Source organism: Cetorhinus maximus, chromosome 10 (genome assembly GCF_964194155.1).
Source record: "Cetorhinus maximus chromosome 10, sCetMax3.hap1.1, whole genome shotgun sequence".
Lineage (NCBI taxonomy): Eukaryota > Metazoa > Chordata > Chondrichthyes > Lamniformes > Cetorhinidae > Cetorhinus > Cetorhinus maximus.
Window position 1 is genome coordinate 127,621,112 of NC_135888.1, and position 21,247 is coordinate 127,642,358.

General features: G+C 42.0%; 1 protein-coding gene across 1 annotated transcript in view; it reads left to right on the plus strand.

Moving 5' to 3' along the window:
• The window catches only part of LOC144685352 (uncharacterized), a 160,212-nt gene that overhangs the window by 34,622 nt on the left and 104,343 nt on the right, over positions 1-21,247 (plus strand). The window contains exons 6-7 of the mRNA XM_078549761.1: positions 51-323; positions 4,586-4,924. Of these exons, the coding sequence (XP_078405887.1) occupies positions 51-323; positions 4,586-4,924 (612 nt within the window). The remainder of the gene's footprint in view (positions 1-50; positions 324-4,585; positions 4,925-21,247) is intronic.

Sequence of the window (21,247 nt, forward strand, 5' to 3'; positions counted from 1 at the left end):
AGCATCCGCAGTATTTTGCTTTTATACTCATCATATATCTGTTTTTACAGTTGAGTCCGATTCCCAGAGGCCTGTCATGGGCAGTGACATCACCCTCAGTTGTACCATCTCCAGGCTCTCAGATACAGTCAGTCTTCACTGGAAACAGAGAGGCTCATCTCAGCAGAACGGGAGGAAGAACACTGATGAGATCCATCTGAATAACACTGTCTATCTGATAGTCAGACATGTTGGAGCAGGAAACCAGAATCTCTATACATGGGAAGTGCAGGAAAATAACTCCATTGTTCTCACTGGAAACACAAAAGTTGATGTGGATTGGGGTAAGTCCAGAGCTACCTTGCAGTAGATATTAAATAGTTACTGATATAAAACTATTACACACAAAGTACAGTGATCACAGACATCACTGTGGTCTTTTACTGCAGAATGTGTTCCTTGTTTTTGCTCTGGAACATGGGTCTAAATATAAAATGGGGACATGAGAACTGATAGAAACATAGAAAATAGGAGCAGAAATAGGTCATTCTGACCTCAACATGATCATGGCTGATCCTCTATCTCAACGTCATACTCCTGCTCTCTCCCCATACCCTTTGACACCTTTAGAGTCTAGAAATCTATCTATTTCCTTCTTTAAAACATTCAGTAATTTGGCCTCCACAGTCTTCTGTGGTAGAGAAATCCACAGGTTCACCACACTCTGAGTGAAGACATTTCTCCTCACCTCAGTCTTAAATGGCCTACCTGATACCCTGAGACTGTGACCCCTTGTTCTAGACCCCCCAGCCAGAGGAAACATCATCCCTTCATCCAGTCTGTCCAGCCCTGTCAGAATTTTATATATTTCATTGAGATCCCCTCTTATGCTTCCGAACTCCAGTGAATACAGCCTATTCGACCTAATCTCACTTTATACGACAATCCTGCCATCCCAGGAATCGGCCTGGTGAACATTCGCTGCACTCCCTCTATAGCAAGTATATCCTTTCTTAGGTAAGGAGACCAAAACTGCATACAATACTCCAGGCATGGTCTCACCAGGGCCCTGTGGTGCTGCTGTAAGACACCCTTGCTCCTGTACTCAAGTCCTCTCGCAATGAAGGCCAAGATACAATTTGCCTTCTTAATTGCTTGCTGCACTTACATGCTTGCTTTCTGTGATTGGTGTACAAGGATAACCAGATCCCTTTGTACATCAACATTTCCCAATCTATCACCATTTAAATAATAGTCTACCATTTTGTTTTTCCTGCTGAAGTGGATAACTTCACACTCATGCACACTATACTACATCTGCCATGTATTTGCCCATTCACTCAACTTGTCTAAATTGTCTCGAAGCCTCTTTACATCCTCCTCACCACTCACTTTCCCACCTAGTTTTGTGTCATCAGCAAACTTGTAAATATTACATTTGGTTCCCTCATCCAAATCATTGATATATAGTGTGAATAGCTGGGGCCCAAGCACTGATCCTGGCAATACCCCACTGGTCACCGCCTGCCATTCCAAAGAAGACCCTTTTATTCCTAGTCTCTGTTTCCTGTCTGTTAACCAATTCTCAATCCATACCAATATATTACCTCAGTCCCACGTGCTTTAATTTTGCACACTAACCTCATATGTGGGACTTTATCAAAAGCTTTCTGAAAATCTAAATACACCACATCTACTGGTTCTCCCTTATCTATACTGCTAGTTATGTCTTCAAAAAAACTCCAGTAGGTTTGTCAAACATGATCTCCTTTTCATAAATCCATGCTGACTTTGTCTAATCCCGTTGATATTTTCTAAGTGCCCTGTTATCACATCCTTTATAATGGACTCTAACATTTTCCCTACTACTGATGTTCAAGTAACCGGTCTGTAATTCCCTGTTTTATCCTGCCCTTTTTTTTTAAATACTGGGGCGACATTTGCCACCCTCCATTCTGCTGGGCCTGTTCCAGAACCTACAGAATTTTTGGAAGATGACAACCAATGAATCCATTATTTCTGTGGCCACCACCTTTAGTAACTTGCTATGTAGATTATCGGACCCTGGAGATTTTTTGGCTTTCGTTCCCATTAATTTCTGAATTCTAAACTGCTCCCAATCCTCAGGTTTGCAACTTTTTCTAGCAACTTCATATGACACCTCTTTGGATCTAATACTATCCTTAATTTCTTTTGTTAGCCATGGTTGGGCCACTTTTCCTGTTGTGTTTTTGTGACAGGAAGGAATGTATAACCCATCCAACTTGTACAGATCCCATCTTCCCCAGAATCGGTCCCAACACCTCAGGAATCTAAATTCCTCCCTCCTACACCATCTCTCCAGCCATGCATTCATCTGGTCTATTCTCCTATTCCTGATCTCGCTAGCACGTGGCACTGGGAGTAATCTGAGATTACTACCTTTGAGGTCCTGCTTTTTAACTTATTTCCTAGCTCCCTGTATTCTGCTTTCAGGACCTCATCCCTCTTTTTAACCTATGTCATTGGTACCAATATGGCCCACGACCTCTGGCTGCTCACCTTCCCCTTCAGAATGTCCTGCTGCTGCTCCGTAACATCCTTGACCCTGGCACTAGGAAGGCAACATACCATCCTGATGTCATGTCTGTGGCCACAGAAATGTTTATCCTTACAATAGAATCCACTATCCTTATTGCTCTCCCACTCTTTTTCCTCTTCCACTGTGCAGCTGAGCCACTCATGGTGCCATGAACTTGGCTGTTGCTGCATTGCCCTGATAAACCATTTCCCCCAGCGGTATCCATAACGGAAAACCTGTTCGAGAAGGAGACAGGCCCAGGAGTCTCCTGCACTACCTGCCTCGTGTTTTTACTCTATCCGGCAGTCAGCCATTCCCTTTATGCCTGTACACTCTTTACTTGTGGTATGACCACCTCACTGTACATGCTATCCACAAAGATCTCATCCTTGTGGATGCGCCACAATGACTCCAGCCACAGTTCCAGCTCCAAAATGCGGATTTCGATTAACTGCAGCTGAAAACATTTCCTGCATACGTGGTCACCCTGGATACTGGAAGTGTCCCTGGCTTCCCACATCACACAAGAGGAGCATTCCACTTGTCTGAGCTGCCCTACCATGACTTAGCCTTAAATTACTCCATTTACTTTTACTTCCTCTAGTTTAGAGAATATAAAGGACAGAAGAAATACTCACCAGGTCCTACTTACCAAGGCCACCGCTCTGCTTTCTGAGGAAAGGTAGAAAATGAAAGGATCACTTCCTTCCCTCTTCACTGAACTCCTTCTCTCACCAAACTCCAACTTTAGCACTCTAATGCAACCCAAAGCAACACTCCAGTGCAGACCAAACAGGTTAATTCACTGGATTCATTTCAATTCACTGGATTCATTTCAATTCATATCTATGAATCAAAAATGATAAAATCCATCAATTAAAAAAGCAAATGCCATTCCAGTCAATGCTGGAAGAGAGAAATATAAAGAAATTAAAGGTACCCAATGCCAGTGTTAGAAGATTAAGGTCTTTCCTGAGACATTCTCTGAGGTGCATTGTAGCTGGTAACTCACAACTGTGCTCTAGATTTAGTTGTTCACATACTGCTCAATATCAGAATGTCTGATTGCATAATCTCGGGGTGTAAGAATAAGACCCCCTTGTGACCTGAACTGGATATTCAAGTTCATCACATGTGTGCTTCTTTAATCATTTTAAGGGTGACCCAGAAGAACCCCTTGCTGAGACAAGGCCAACGGTGATTGTTAAACTGATTTATTTCACAGTGAGTGAACATATAGAATAAGAATTGGGATCAGATTCACTTAGTTCAATCGATTTAACCTGGCTTTGTGTATAAGTTCAAAATAATGGACACACTATAGTGCCCGAAACCAATGTGTGGACTATTTGACTCAAACAAATTAACTCTAAACAACCCTCCTACACACTAAACCTGGCCCAAGTTTGCCCTTGGTGCTTTATGTTTTAAGTCTGGCTAACATTCCACCCTGAGATGAACCTGACTACCTCTGTCTCTGGTTTACAAACTGAGGGGGCCAGAGGTGCTCAATACAATGGGTATGAGGCATTTATGGATAATCCCTCGCAGAGAGTTGACCAAATTGTTCATCATCAACAGTCCAAAGGGAAACTACATCACTTTGATGGGAAAAGAACAAAATACAATGGATGTTGGAAATCCAAAACAAAACTGAAAATGCTGGAAAAACAGGGTTAATATTTCATGAACTTATGTAGAACGTAGTTCTGATGAAAGCCACAGACCGGAACATTAACTCTTTCTCTCTCCCACAGTTGCTACCTGGCTTGTTGAATATTTCCACCATTTTTTATTTTTTATATCTCTTTGATGGGGCCCATGTTTGGCACAGATGGTCTTTTTACCAAAGCCCAGTGTTTAACTAATAGTGAGGCTGGGTCAGTAGCCAGTGTATTCAGTTCCCGGCCAATTTCCCTGTCCCAATGCTACACTCCCAACTGACATTTGCCTGGAGAGCACTGCGTGTCCCTGTGGGAATTCAGGAGATGCATATCCCAGCAGCTATAAAAACCTAACACTTTGTCTCCTGTCTCTCTGTTACAGATTTACACCACAAGAAATACACACTTTATCGGTCAAGCACAGATCACAGTGAACTCGACCTGATTTGTGAAACTTACTTTGAGTGCAATAAAACTAAATGGACCTGGAGGTCGCGTTATTTTCAGAGTGAAAAGAAAGAAATAGCTTCTGCATCAAAATCTCAGCCCATCGATGTAAACAGGACCTACTTTGGGAATCGTCTGGTCCCCACAGAGACAAATTTTAATGGCAAGAATTTCAGTGTAAGGATTGTCCCTATTCTGTTTGATGATGCTGGAGCTTACACATGTATTTCGGGGAAGTATAAAATGGTGACCATTAAACTAATCACAGTTAAAGGTAGGAGACAGAATGTTACTGCTGTTTTCAATGATCAAGTCAATGTTTAAAATCTAAATGATTTTCTTGTTTACACAGTGACAGCTGAACCGTCTGATGCAGTGACTGAGGGAGACACCGTTACCCTGACCTGCTCTGTCTCTGATGTCACTGAATCAATGAGACTTGTTTGGATCAATAGTGATGGCAAAACTGCTGTAGAGAAAACATTGAAGGAAGAGAAACAGGAAGATTTTTTACAATTGAAAATTCAGAAAGCCGATAGAGACGGAAGGAACTGGATATGTGTTTTGTTTCATCAAAACATTCCAAAGATTTTTATTCCGTTTTACCTGAAGGCTAATAGTAAGTGTCTCAGGTTTTACTCTTTGTAACTTTCATATAAAGTTCTTATCTCTTCTGCTCTTTTTTCTACAATAACCTCTTACTTTTCACATTCTGTTGCACTCTACATTACTAAAGTTCATAATCATAGGTTTTCACATGTTAACAGTTTAACATCAAAAGTCAAAATGTGCCCCACAAAGCTGAAGAGGAACACCTCTTTTTAACAACTTTAAGGTTTATTAAACTTAAGTAGAAGTGTTCTAAATGTTAAATTTCCTCTTCCTTCTGCAATAAGACTAGCTGTCAGTAATGTAGTAAATTTTATCCAGTGTTGCTCTGCTGGGTAAATAACATGCCACTTGATATTACTCCATCTCTACCGATCATTTAGATGTGACCTATATTTGACCAACAACACTTCTGGAGGCAATTGGCAGAGACGGGTTAGTCATGAATGATTGATTGGGGAAGCATTGGATGATTGACCAGGAAATGATTGGGGGTAATTGGCCAGGGAATAATCAGATGATTGGCTGGATATGGAATGGGGGAGGGAGTGTGCCTTGGTGAGTGTGTGATTGGCTTGGTAAAGATTGGGTGATTGACCATGGGATGATTGTGCAATTGGCCAAATGATGATTGTATAATTGGCCAGAGGATGATTGGGTGATTGGCCAGGAGATGATCGGGTGATTGGCCAGGGGATGATTGGATGATTGGCTGGGTGATGTTTGGGTGAGGGGTCAGGGGATGATTGGGTGAGGGGTCAGGGGATGATTGGGTGATTGGCCATCAGATGATTGTATAAATTGTCAGCGGATGATTGGGTGATTAGCTGGATGATGATTGGGTGATTGGCCAGGGGATGATTGGGTGATTAGTCAAGGAATGAGTGGGTGATTGGCCAGGAGACGATTGGATGATTGCCCATGAGATGATTGGATGATTGTTGAGGTGGTGATTGGGTGATTGACCAGGGGATGATTGGGTGATTAGCTGAGTGATGATTGGATGATTTGCTGGGTGCTGATTGGGTGATTGGCCAGGGGATGAGTGGGCGACTGGCCAGGGGATGAGTGGGCAATTGGCCAGGAGATGAGTGGGCGATTGGCCAGGAGATGAGTGGGCGATTGGCCAAGAGATGAGTGGGCGATTGACTAGGAGATGACTGGGTGATTGGCCGGGAGATGATTGGGTGATTGACCAGGAGATGATTGGGTGACTGGCCAGCAGATGATTGGGTGATTGGCCAGGGGATGAGTGGGCGATTGGCCAAGAGATGAGTGGGCGATTGACCAGGAGATGAGTGGGTGATTGGCCAGGAGATGATTGGGTGACTGGCCAGCAGATGATTGGGTGATTGGCCAGGACATGTTCAGATGATTGGCCAGAGGATGATTGGGTGATTGACCAAGAGATGATGGGGTGATTGGCCAGAGGGTGATTGGTGATTGGCCAGGGGATGAATGTGTAATTGGCCAGAGGATGATTGGGTGATTGATCAGAAGATAAATGAGTGATTGGCCAGGGGATAATTGGTTGATTCGCCAGGAGATGATTGGGCGATGGGCCAGGAGATGATTGGGTGATTGGCCTGCAGTTGATTGGGTGATTGGCCAGGACAGCCTTCCTTCTTATCCTATGGATGAGGCTCTACAAAAGTGCAGAGTTTCAGAAAACTATGATGACCCAGAATAGCCTGGGATCAAGCTTCACACTTTACTGGTCTATATGTGCTTAATTCTAACTCTGAGTAAGTGGATGGGTTTTGCATAAGTTAATATCTTACCCATATGTCTCAGCTGTTTTCCCTCAGCCTTGCAGTCTCCTGCTGACTCACAACTTTCACCTGTTGACCTTCAGCACTGTTTTCTCTAAGGTTCGCTCTCTCAATTCCCATCAATATAGTTATCTTCCCTACAGTGAGGTCAGAAGTGGGGATGTTGGCAATGATTGCACAATGTTAAGCACCATTCGCGACTCTTCAGATACTGAAGCATGTGCCCACATGCAACAATACCTAGTCTGCATTCAGGCTTGGGCTGATAAGTGGCAAGAAATATTCTCACCACACAAGTGCCAGGCAATCACCATCTCCAACAAGAGAGAATCCAACCATCTCCCCTTGACATTCAATAACATTACCATTGCTGAATCGCCCACTATCAACATCCAGGGGATTACTATTGATCAGAAACTGAACTGGACCAGCCATATAAATACTGTGGCTACAAGAGCAGATCAGAGGTTGAGAATTCTGGGGTGACTACCTCACTTCCTGACTCCCCGATGCCTGTCCATCATCCACAAGGCACAAGTCAGGAGCATGAAGGAATACTCTCCACTTGCCTGGATGAGTGAAGCTCCAACAACACTCAAGAAGCTCAACATCCAGGACAAAGCAGCCTGCTTGATTGGCATCCCATCCACCACCTTGAAAATTCATGCCCTCCACCACCAAAGCACAGTGACGCAGTGTGTACCATCTACAAGATGCACTGCAGCAACTCACCAAGGCTCTTTCGACTGCACCTTCCAAACCTCTGACATCCCCCATCTATAAGGACGAGGGCAGCAGATGAATGGGAACTCCACCACCTACAAGATGCCCCCCAAGTCACTCAACATCCTGACTTGGAACCGTATCACCGTTCCTTCACTGTCACTGAGTCAAAATCCTGGAACTCCCTTGTAATACCACATGGACGGCAATGGTTCAAAAAGGCAGCTCGCCACCACCTGCCTCAAGGGCAATTAGGGATGGCTAATAAATGCTGGCCTAGCCAGTGACGCCCACATCCCATTAATGAATAATAAAAAACTTCAATTTTGGTAAATTCCCTAAGACAGGTCGAATATTTACTGTTAACATTAATATGGGCTCATTTCCATTAGTGTTCTGACCCACAATGAATCAAAATGTTGAGGCAGAATTCCCAAAGTGATCAAAGGAAAATGGAATTCTTTGCTGCAAACAATTTAATTGAAACTCTCCGCTCTTCAGACTCCGAGAATCTCTTCTTCTCTCTCTGCCTCAGCTGATTCTGGAAACATCTGAACCTCATCACTCTCATCCTGGCTTTTCACACCACTTTTGACTGACCGTTCCCACCCAACTTGGAAAATGGCTCCATTTTGTACACCTTGAATTGCTTGTGAAACCCTTACAGTGCTTTCCACCACAAACGCCTTCTTAAAATCAAGATCCACTTCAGCCAGCAATCTTCGCTGAATAATATCATCTTGCACACCACAGAACAAACAATCCCTGAGCATATCACTTAGGGTTTCACGAAAATCACAATATTCCGTTAGTTTTTATTTTTCCCTGTAAGTAGCAATGGTCTGCCCTGGGGCTCTACTCCGTGAATTGAACCTGAACCTCTGTATTGTGACTTAGGGCTTGGGTCAAAAATATTCCTTAATGAGATTCACTAATTCACTGACGGTCTTTGAATCAGGGGCAATGGGTACTCTCAAGCTTTGAATTAAACTGTGGTCTTGCTCCCACAAATACTGAGGAGAATCGCTCTCCTCGTTTCTTCCCCTGTGATTTCAGTGGCTTGTAAATGGTAACCAAGACATTCTATGTATTGAGACCAGTCATTTGCGGCTGGCTCAAAGGGATTGATTCTGCCAAACTGTGGCATCTCAGCTGAGTGTATCTTCCTTTCCTTTTAATTATCTTAGATACTCACAATCGCTGGGCGAGGGACAGCGCTGGATCTGATTTATCCTTGTCACCAGTTTACATAGAAACATAGAAACTAGAAGCAGGAGTAGGCCATTCGGCCCTTCGAGCATGCTATGCCATTCATTATGACCATGGCTGATCATCCAACTCAATAGCCTGCTCCCTCTTTCTCCCCATACCCTTTGATCCCTTTCGCCCCAAGAGCTATATCTAACTCCTTCTTGAAAACATACAATGTTTTGGTCTCAACTACTTTCTGTGGTAACGAATTCCACAGGCTCACCGCTCTCTGGATGAAGAAATTTCTCCTCATCTCAATCCTAAATGGTCTACCCCATATCCTCAGACTGTGACCCCTGGTTCTGGACTCCCCCACCATCGGGAACACCCTTCCTGCATCCCTGTCTAGTCCCGTTAGAATTTTATAGGTTTCTATGAGATTCCCCCTCATTCTTTGAACTCCAGCAAATATAGTCCTAATTGACTCAATCTCTTCTCATATGTCAGTCCTGCCATCCAAGGATTCAGTCGGGTAAACCTTCGCTGCACTCCATCTAAAGCAAATACATCCTTCCTCAGATAAGGGGGCCAAAACTGCACACAATACTCCAGGTGTGGTCTCACCAAGGCCCTGTATAATTGCAGCAAGACACCCCTGTTCCTGTACTTGAATCCTCTGGGTATGAAGGCCAACGTGCCATTTGCCTTCTTTACCGCCTGCTGCACCTGCATACTTATCTTCAGCGACTGGTGTACAAAGATACCCAGGTCTCATTGTACATTCCCCTCTCTCAATTTTTAGCCATTCAGATAATAATCTGCCTTCCTGTTTTTGCTACCAAAATGGATAATCTCACATTTATCCACATTATACTGCATCTGCCATGCATTTGCCCACACACTCAGCTTGTCCCAATCACACTGAGGCATCTCATCTAAATCATAAATCTATATTGTGAGTAACTGGGGTCCCAGCACCGATCCCTGCGGTACCCCACTAGTCACTGCCTGCCATTCAGAAAGAGACCCGTTTATTCCGACTCTTTGTTTCCCGTCTGCCCACCAGTTTTATATCCATCTCAATACACTATCCCCAATCCCATGCGCTTTAATTTTACACGTCAATCTCTTATGTGGTACTTTGTCGAAAGCCTTCTGAAAGTCCAAGTAAACCACATTCACTGGCTCCCCCTCATCAACTCTACTAGTTACATCCTTGAAAAATTCCAGTGGATTTGCCAAGCATGATTTCCCTTTCATAAATCCATGCTGACTCTGTCTAATTCTGCCACTGTTTTCCACATGCTCAGCTATTAAATCTTTAATAATGGACTCTAGAATTTTCCCCACTACCGATGTCAGGCTGACTGGTCTATAATTCCCTGTTTTCTTTCTGCCTCCCTTTTTAAATAGTGGGGTTACATTAGCTACCCTCCAATCTGTAAGAACTGTTCCAGAGTCTATATAATCTTGGAAGATGACCACCAATACATCCTCTATTTCTAGGGGCACTTCCTTAAGTACTCTGGGATGTAGATTATCAGGCCCCGGGGATTTATCAGCCTTCAATCCCATCAATTTCCCCAACACCATTTCCCTGCTAATACTGATTTCTTTCAGTTCCTCCATCTCACTAAACGCTGTGTTGCACAACATTTCTGGTATGTTATTAGTGTCCTTCTTTGTGAAGACAGAACCAAAGTATGTATTTAGTTGGTCAGCCATTTCTTTGTTCCCTATTATAAATTCCTCTTTTTCTGAATGTAAGGGACCTACATTTGTCTTCACCAATCTTTTTCTCTTCACATACAAATAGAAACTTTTACAGTCAGTTTTTATGTTCCCTGCAAGCATACTCTCGGACTCTATTTTCCCCTTCTTAAACAATCCCTTGGTCCTCCTTTGCTGAATTCTAAACTGCTTCCAATCCTCAGGTCTGTTCTTTCTGGCCAATTTGTATGCCTCTTCCTTGCATCTAATACTATCTGTAATTTATCTTGTAAGCCATGGTTTGGCCATCTTTCCTGTTTTACTTTTGCACCAGACAGGAATAAACAATTGTTGCAGATCACCAATGCGCTCTTTGAATGTTTGCCATTGCCTATCCACCGTCATCCCTTTAAGTAACGTTTCCCAATCCATCATAGCCAACTCGTGCCTCATACCATCGTAGTTTCCTTTATTAAGATTCAGGACCCAAGTCTCAGAATCAACTACGTCACTCTCCAACTTGATGAAGAATTCTATCATATTATGGTCGCTCATCCCCAAGGGGCCTCGCACAACTGGATTGCCAATTATTCCTTTCTCATTACACAATACCCAGTTGAGGATGGCCTGTTCTCTCGTTGGTTCCTCAATGTATTGGTCCGGAAAAAACATCCCTTATACACTCCAGGAATTCCTCCTCTACGGTATTATTACTAATTTGATTTGCCCAATCTTTCTGCATATTAAAGTCAACCATAATTACAGGTGTTCCTTTATTACATGCATCTCTAATTTCCTGTTTAATGCCATTCCCAACATCACCACTACAGTGTGGAGGTCTATATACAAACCCCACTAACATTTTTTTCCCCTTAGTGTTTCTCAGTTCTACCCATACAGATTCCACATCGTCGGAGCTAATATCTTTCCTCACTATTGCGTTAATTTCCTCTTTAACCAGCAATGCAACTCCACCCCCTTTTCCTTTTTGTCTATCCTTGCTAAATACTGAATACCCCTGGATGTTCAGTTACCATCCCTGGTCACCCTGCAGCCATTTCTCTGTAATCCCGACTATATCACAACTCTTTACATCTATTTGTGCAGTTTATTCATCCACTTTATTGCGAATGCTCCTCGTGTTAAGGCACAAAGGCTTCAGGCTTGTCTTTTTAACATTACTTGTCCCGTTCCGACTATTTTTCACTGAGGCCCTGTTTGATTCTTGCCCTTGATTTCTCTGACTATCGCTTTTCTTATTCCGCTTTCTGTCTTTTGTTCTTGTCTTTGATTCCCCTTCCTCTGACTCCTTGCATAGGTTCCCATCCCCCTGCCATTTTCATTTAAACCCTCCCCAACCACTCTAGCAAATGTTCCCCCTGGGATATTAGTCCCAGTCCTGCCCAGGTGTAACCCGTCCAATTTATCCTGGTCCCACCTCCCCCAGAACTGGTCCCAATGCCCCAGGAACCTGAAACCCTCCCCTTCACACCACCTCTTCAACTAGTTTGTTATAGAGTTGATTTTCCAGGCTAATTTTCTTGGTGGAAACAATGAACTTTGTTGATTTATTTACAAGACAGCATCTTATGTGTGCATCTAAGTCTATAACAAAAGAAGAACTCTCCTTTAGAGGTTCCCCGCACTGATTTGTTTACACAGATTATGTGATCTTACAACACAGGATTATTTTTAAAGCTACAGACCTACATTTATCCAAACTATAATTACTACAAGAGTGAAAGTATAAATAATATCTTTGTCCTTCACAGTGAGAGCGAGAATACTTCCAGACATTTGGATCATCACAGTTTCCGGTTACTTGTTTGTTAAACTGGGCTTTGCTGTTGGACTAATTTGCTGTTTGAAGAGGATGGACAGAGTAAGAATTTTTTTGGGCTTTCCAGTAAATCAGAAATTAGTGTCAAACTGTCGCTTGGTGCTATGAAAACTGATGTCGTTGAATGGATAGTATGTGGTCATAAACTGAATTTTCAAATGCCATTTAAATGTTGTACATTACACAGAATTTAAAGGAATCATCAATTGGTAGAGTTAAGCAGGGCAATTGCTCCAAATTGGGTGAAATCTTAGAGTTTGAGTATTTTTTTCCTGATTTAAATGTCACAAAGTATCCCATTCCCACTTTCCATCATAATCAAGGAAGAATCCAGGAAAATCTTAGATCACCATACCTGTTTATCAATGAATGGACAATGCTCAAACCCAGAGTTGGGTCTTTTCACATTTTTCATTGACTCTCACCAATATTCCTCTTGGAAATTATTATTTTGAAAACTGTCAGAAAGCAATATTTGGACAGTTAAAGCACGAGCTGTTAAATGATGATGAACAGGAAACACGACTATATTTAGTGACAATGTGAGTATATTTTTTGTGTGTGCTGTTATTCTTGTTGCTCTGGTCTGGTGTCATTAGAGAGCTTCAGTAGGGTTGGGTTTTGAAATGATTTTTTCACTTTGCAAACCACTTACTCTGTGGCAGGTTTGATTTACCTGATTTACTCATGTTGAAATCTCAGTCAATTCAAAATTAAAGGTTCTCTTTTGGACAGCCCTGTTCAGTTTGTGTTGGAGGAAAGGATGTTTCAAAGCTGTATACTTTTGGGTAAATTGACAACTGTTGGATAAGAGCCAGTCAGGTCAAAGATACAGAAATGTGGAAAGATTGTGGAAAAATTGAAGTTACAGCAAGGATCTGAGGTAATGTGTATTGTTTATATGTTTACATAGAATGATATGACAGGTACAGCACAGAAACAGGTCATTCAGCCCAGCTGGCCTATGTTGGGGTTCATGCACCATATGAGCTCTTCCCACTTCACTTTATCCCATTCTTCTGACTCTTCCTTCAATTCATGTCTCCCTCATGTGAACTCTCGCTTCCCCTGAAATGAATCTTCAATGTAATGCTATCCTCAGCTACACCAGCTGTTCACCAGTTCCACAAGGAAAGAATCAGGGAAATCTCTGATTGTCAAAACTGATTATAAATGAATGAAAAAAACAGAAAATGAATGAACATTGCTCACATTAGGAGCCCATTATTCTAGTGTTAAAATGTTCAATTAATTTTTGATCCCAACAATTCGTCGTGGAAATTAGTAACTTGCAATTGCCAGAAATTAATCTATTTGAAGAGTTGTTGGCTACAACATGACAAATAAAAATGACGACAGGTTGAACAGTGATACAGAATTTTGTGAAAATGAATGATTACGTTAAACTTCACAGCAAATCACAGGTCAGGGAGGTAAAGAAAGAGACTGGACGAGCAGCTCTGGGTGGAGAACATTGTTCAGTCAGAGGCAGAGTCGTAAGTTCAAGGTTCAAGGAGGTAACTTTACTGGTGAGGTTGGTCAGCCACAAGAAGATCCTGATAGAAATATGGTCACATTGTGGCCATGAGCTTTGGCTTCAGTGGCGTGAATCTACTTTACATTCAGATTTTCACAGCCGTAAAAACCTTCCACAAAACATTCTATCAGTAACTGGAGCGCGTTTATACTTCCAGGTCTGTTCCTTCCAATTGCTTCCATTGAAGCCTTTGGGTGCAATTTTGCAATAGCCTGCCATTCCCAACGTTGGGGTGAATTCCAGGTCAGGAATTCGGATGTAGTTGTGTTGGGACATCGGACGCGATTTTCCTGGAGGCGGCCAATTTAGCAGCTGCCTGCAGGTACCTTGTCCAATTAGGAACAGCAGCCAGGTTCCAGTGTTCCAATCAGTGTGGGCTGTGGATAGGGAATTCAGCCATTCTGATAATGTGGGCAGAGCCAGGGCAAGAAGAGGAGTGGCAGTGATGCCTTGGAGGCACTTTCAATGGGAGAAATGAGTCTGTCATTGCAGCAAGGTAAGGATTAGTGGAGACATCGGTCTCCATGAAGTGTATGTGAGGGCATGCCTGCTATCTGGGGATAGCCCCACTTTGTGAATTACTGCAGACAAATAAACTGAAACCCTCAACTGAATCACAGCTTAGACTCCTGCTGCAAGGCCAACTCTAATCCATTGTCAGATCCCTGACCCAGTGAGAGGCCCATCCATTCCAGGGACAATCTCTTTCCCCATGCAGGTAACTGGTTCATGGCCACACTTCATTGGCACCATACTGCTGCCTGGCAGGTTACCATCAAACACATTAGCCCACCTCCTGTAAAAGCTCCTGGAGGCAGGAATATATTGAGGAGCCAACCCGATCTAGAATTTTCCAAATTTCCTCCCCACCACATTCCAAAGCCGCCTCCATGGCTCTAGGAAAATTCAGCCCTTTGCCTGTTGCTGTGATCCCATTAACAATGAGTCAGTTTTGTGTGGGTCAAGTTCTGTTCAGTTGCCCATTCTGTAAAAATGTCTTTATTCAATTTCCACTTCATCCATCACTTATGCCCAGTGTTTGTTCCTGAAGGATTTATTTAAATACATTTTTTGCCTTTTGTTAGATATCGAACAATAGGAATCCACCCAAGGCGACAGGAAATAAAGAAACTGTCCAATTACAGACCCTGAACTCTGACGCTGATTTGAGATCATCGAATAAATGACATAGCACAGAAGGAGACCATTCAGCCCATCATGTCTGTGACCAGTGATCAATCCAAGCTCGGAAACTGAAGATTTGGTTTTATGGATATGTCCTGTGGCAATATTTTTATATAGCTAGATTTGATTAAATTGCATAGTGTCATTTCAGCAGTTCCCAGTCTCAGTATCTCTTATTTTACTTCACAAGCACTAACGTTCCAGGCTATTCTATGAAATTGCAATGGGTGGAAATTCGTTTGGATTTTGTTCTGAATTCCTGATCTCCATTCCTGTCTGGTGAAGCTCCACACTGTTGTCATGATTTTATGACCGGAGGAATTGATGTTGACCCAGTCATGCAGCTGAGTGTAATCCTTGAAGAAATGCAACATGGATTTGTGACTGTGCATCCCCAGTGCATGATCACAATGGATTGTTTATAAACAACCATGGCTATAAGCTTAACAACAAAATAATCATAATAGTATCACCATGAATAAATGATATGGAAAAGTAAATTTGCAAATTCAAGTTGGAGTGACTAAAATTTTGGGGAAGATTTATATGTTTATCCTCAACAATCTTTTAAAAACCTCAATAATCAACTGATTGTATTGATAGATTGTGATGATGAGATTGGTTCAGAATGGAATGGGAAAGTATTTCCTCTCGTCATTGAATGACTCCTGCCGTCTGCCCAATCACAGACCTTGCCCTTTGATCTTTCCCTATCAGGGAATGTTTGATCTGTTTGTAAAGAGAGCACCGAACATTCTGTGCAAGAACCTAATATTGTAAACTTTGAAAGGAAATTAGCAATATTATTATCCTGGATTTTCAATTCTTTTAGCTCATAACTTTTGAATTTTGACATTGAAAGTTTGCAACTGTTGATTTACAATACATAAAGATATTTGTGTGGATCTATTGAGTGTGAGTGTATATTTATTGTCCAGGTATCTGCCTTGGCTCATTGGCAACACTTCCACCACTATTCTGAGATGGGGATTTTAGGAGAGTCTAATGGAACGCCCATTAACTTAATGGGTAAGTGTGATTAGATTTGTGATCATTGGAGGAATGTTCCATTTGATAAGGGAAGAAGTTTAATCCTGAAAGAGAATTTCAAATAGAGACTGAAAAACCATTAGCAAGCTTTGTAAATCTATTATTAAAAAGGACACTTTAAGGATGACATATTTGGACAATTATTGAAGTTTAATTGATGAGTATATCTCATGGTTGACAAATTGAACTTTAATTTCTGAAGCTAATAAATGGTAAAGGAAAAACTGTACACAATAAGAGAATAATAATAATGTTTTTAAAAACCTTTAATGATGAATTTAAATTCTGTAGTAAAGAACTGCCAAAGGAATGATTGTGCAGAACAAAGGAATGATTCCAATGGTGTAGATATGTTTAATGTTGAATAAATATGATATAAAATTAACGAACTCACCTCTGATTGAGACATTGTGGGCTCGAATCCCAGTCCAGATACTTGATCACCACATCCAGGCTACTTCAATGCAGTACTGAGTGAATGCTACATTGGCAAAGATGCTGCCTTTGGAATGTGAACATAAACTAAACCCACCCTCTCAGCTTTCCTCACTTTCTATTTCGAAGAACAAGAAAGGAATTCTCCATGATGGTCTGGCTCGCATTTTCCCCTGAACCACCTTCTATAAAAACTGATTGACTGATCGTTATTCCACTGCTGTTGGTTGGATCTTGTTTTGAGTGAAATGCCCGGTGCATTTTGCACATCACAACAGTGACTACATTTCACAAGTAAAGAAATTTTGCTTGAAACCACTTTGGGACATCCAGAGGTTAAGAATGGTACTATATAATTCCAAACCTTTATATTCAGAAATTCTTTTAAGACAGGAGTTTGGTTGTCTGATTTTTAATGTGTGCTGTTATTTGTGTTGCTGTGAATTGCTGTGCTTGTGAGCTGAAGTCATGTTGGGGCCAAGAAATGAATAAGCTGGATTTTATGATCAGCTGTAAGGCAATGCCCTCGCTGCTGCCTGAGAAGAAAACTGCCTGGAAAGATCCGGAAATATCTTTGGCCCAGTCTTCCCCTTTCCTGAAGGCAGTTTCATACTGTAGTTGCGCCAAAGGGATTCCCATGCATGCAATAGCAGAGATACCCTTGAGGAGCACTGGATCACTGATAGCAACAGCTGGATTTCCATCTATGGAGAGTTAATGCTTTGAGTCTGTATGACCCTTCTTCAGAGCTGAAGTGAAGTGGAAATGTGATGAATTTAAACAGATTAAGGGGGGTGGGGCAGGTGTAGCTGGATAGAAGGGCAGCAACAGGTGGTGACCAAGGAGGGATTGACAAAGATGTCATGAACTAAAGGACAAAGGGATTGTTAATGGTTTTTCATCACATTTCCACTTCTCTTCAGCTCTGAAGAAAGGTCATATCGACCCAAAACGTTAACTCTGTTTTCCTCTCTCCACAGATGCTGTCAGGCCTGCTAAGTTTTTCCATCATTTTCTGTTTTTGCTTCAGATTTCCAGCATCCACTGTATTTAGCTTTTATCTGAATTTCCATGTTATTCTGCACTCGTGCAGACTCCTGAAATTGCTCAGTTTCAGTGAAGCACTGACGGCCAATGCTGACAGATTCGCTAATATTACCACTGCAAAACTGGGGTAATTTGTTACTCTGAGTGGAATTTAATGCTGCCGCCATGACTTTGGGAACCCTGGTGTGTTTTGCACATCACCGCAGTGGGAACCCTGCTGCCTTACTTCCAGTGCCCCTTTAAATCTGGGGTGGGAAGGTTCATGGGCGGATGGCAATTGATGCAATTAATTCCCACTTAAGGATCTCACCCCTCTGCCAATGGTATTTAATCAGCAGCGGATGGTGGAGTTGTCACATGGGGAGCCTGTTCCTGTTCATCTCAGGTTTCATATTTTTACCCAGCTCCTCTAGATTTATATTCATAATTCAACTGAAAAAACCTGCACACATCTAAATTTTCAGTCACTCCCATCAATGTAAACACTTCGGATCAAGTCACATGTCCACCTCAATCATTTCCAGTAAAATTATCTCCATCTATCACTCACAAAACCTCGATACAACCAGAAGCGAACATTCACTACATTGCTCCTTCCTGTTTTTATGCCATTTCTGCCATTTTTAAACAGCTTCCACTTTCATTATTAAATGGACTATTAACCCCCGATGGGGAGAAAATTCAGCTCTAGGGGTTGTCATTCTTGATTTATATAAAACAGTTTACGGAGTTCTGACCCATGGAACAAACAACGCTATATAAAGATTTCTGGAATATAAAAGTAAGAAATAAAAATACTTAAACATCAACAAGAGATTGCACATAAGCCTATCAAGATCTAAATCTTTATTCGAAGATCATGCTGACTTTTCGCAAAAATCTCATACGTACGAATACCAGTGAGTGGTGAGTTCAGCAGTGATTCGACATAGCTGTTTAACTAACAACTGATCAAGTTACGTCTTTGACCACAGCAGTGAGTAGCTTTACATTACACCTATTATACTTTTTCCTTGGACTGGGCTTGCATGTTAAACTGACAGGACCTTAGGTCCTGTAAAAGTTCTGCTTAATACAAAATGTACAATAGCTTGTTGAGTTCTTTGTCTAAAACCATGGAGTAAATGCCCACCCTCACACGCAATTCCCAGGCAAAATCAGTTGTTTCACAGACTCTCTCATCTACCAGAAGAAGTCATATTGGACTCAATATGTGAACTTTGTTTCTCTCTCCACAGATGCTGTCAGGCCTGCTGAGTTTTACCTGCATTTCCTGTTTTTATTTCAGATTTCCAGCATCTGCAGTCTTTGCATTTACTCTCATGCACCTTATCAGACTTAGGAACGTCTTATACCAATTACACTCTCAGCTGTTAACTCTTACCCAAAGACTTTCTTATCTGTGAGAAGCAGTTTGGAACATTCAGCAGGTTTTATTTTCCTTTGTAAAAGTCGTTTGGCCTTGCATTGCAGATAAAATTGGGTCATTTGTTAAGTTTGCTGAGCTTATAGCAAAACTCTATATTCCTATGGCAGTAATTTATGTCGACCCTTGGAAGGCATCAACTTCTCCATTGGAACCCGTGAGCCAAAGTAAAAGCTCATGGAATTGACGTAAAATTATTGCTTAAGAGATTGTTTTATAAATTTGTGCCTTTGAGATTTAATTACTTCAGCATGTGGCTATATTGTTCTTGATTTACAGCCTCTCATCTTCTGGTATCTGGAGTTCATCTGATTAACTGTGAGTTCTGCTATTTGAGATCCTCCAGTATTGGTTTAGGTTGGCCAATTTGAACATTTGAACTGCCCATTCAGCCAGTCCGTTTGAGGAAGGGTGATACGGTGCAGTTTTCACATACGAGTGATAGCGTTGAAGCTGACAAACTGCTGAAACTCAGCACTCGTAAATGCCGTGCCGTTATCAAAAACTGTTATCTGGTAGTCCGTGAATGGCAAAACTCTGACGTAGTTTCTCAATTGTAGCAGCTGACGCTGTTGACTTCACCTCTTATATGTCTGACTATTTTGAATGGGCATCAACAATGAGCAGAAATATTGTTCTCAGGAAAGGTCCAAATTGGTCAATGTGTAACCGCACCCAGGGCCTACCTGGCCACTCCCATGGGTGTAACACAGCTGTCACTAGCAACTTATGCAGGTGCTGACATTGAACACAGTGCTTTACTAAACTCTCTATTTCACCATTCATCCCAGACCACAATTGGTAGCTGTATACCATGTCGTCATTTGGGAAATTCCTGGATGGGCACTGGGTAGTTCAATTAAAAGTGGCTCCCTATCCTTTGGAGGAACTATCACCCATGCACCCCATAATAGGGTGCCATCCTGACTGGTTGTTTCATGTCTTCTGTTGAAGTATGGTTTCATGTCATCAGATGTAGGCTTCTGTGACCAACCATGTAGCACTTGTTCTCATACTTGAGATAGGACTTGGCTCCGAATTGTCCAGCCTTTGACCTGTCGAACACTTACTGGCAAGCAATCTAAGAAATTTCACAGTAAATTAAGTTCCTGTGGAACTGGGACTTGCTCATCACTTTCTTGTGAAGGCAAAAGAATAAGGACATCAGCATTTGTGATTTGATTGCCAGGCCTATGTACAAAAGTGTATTAGTGCGCTGCCAGAATTAAGGCCCTTCCTGCTGAGGCTATGGGCGGTATAGCCTTTTCCACACTAAACAAACCTAACAGTGGTTTGTGGTTTGAAATGACTGTAAGGTGCCAGCCATGTACATACTCTTGAAATTTCTTGACACCAAAGGTGATGGATAGCCCTTTTTTTCTATCTGTGAGTGTCCCGTTTCCGCTGTGGTGAGGGTGCTTGATACATAACCTATTGGCCGTTCCTTGCTGCCATCCATCCCACTCTGTAGGGAGTTGCGTCACATGTCAGCACCAATTCAGGAAAATTGAACATTGCCAACTCATTCTTCAGTTTGTTCAGAGTGGTGCTGAATTCTTCCTGTTCCTCTTCATAATTTTCCAGAGGTACAAACTTTGACCTGAGGGAATCTTGTAGTGTGTGAAGGTCCTTTAACAGCTTTTCTTTTTCCCTTCACAGGCTGCTCACCTTGTTTCAAACTCTATCATCATGAGGGTCTCTACAAGATTCTTCTGCTGTTCTTCCAGATTTTGGCTTAAGACAGCCTGCATTTCTTCAGGTTGTTAAGTCCTTACACACTCCTTCCACAAGACAGCTTCCTTTTGATACATCAGTGGCCAATCACAGTCAAATTCCCTTATCCAATTTCACCGTAGAGGGCTTGGTCCTCTGCCTCTCAATACCAACACTGGTAGCTTTGCCGACTGGCTTCCATAATTGACAGTTATTCTGCTTATGCCTTTCACTTTAATGTCTTCACCTGTGTAAGTTTTTAGCTTAGTGGCTGCTGGTTCCAAATTTAACTGATGCTCACCATTATTCAATTTTCTGAAAGTATGTTCCCCGATTACTGCAGTGGAAGTTCCTGAGTC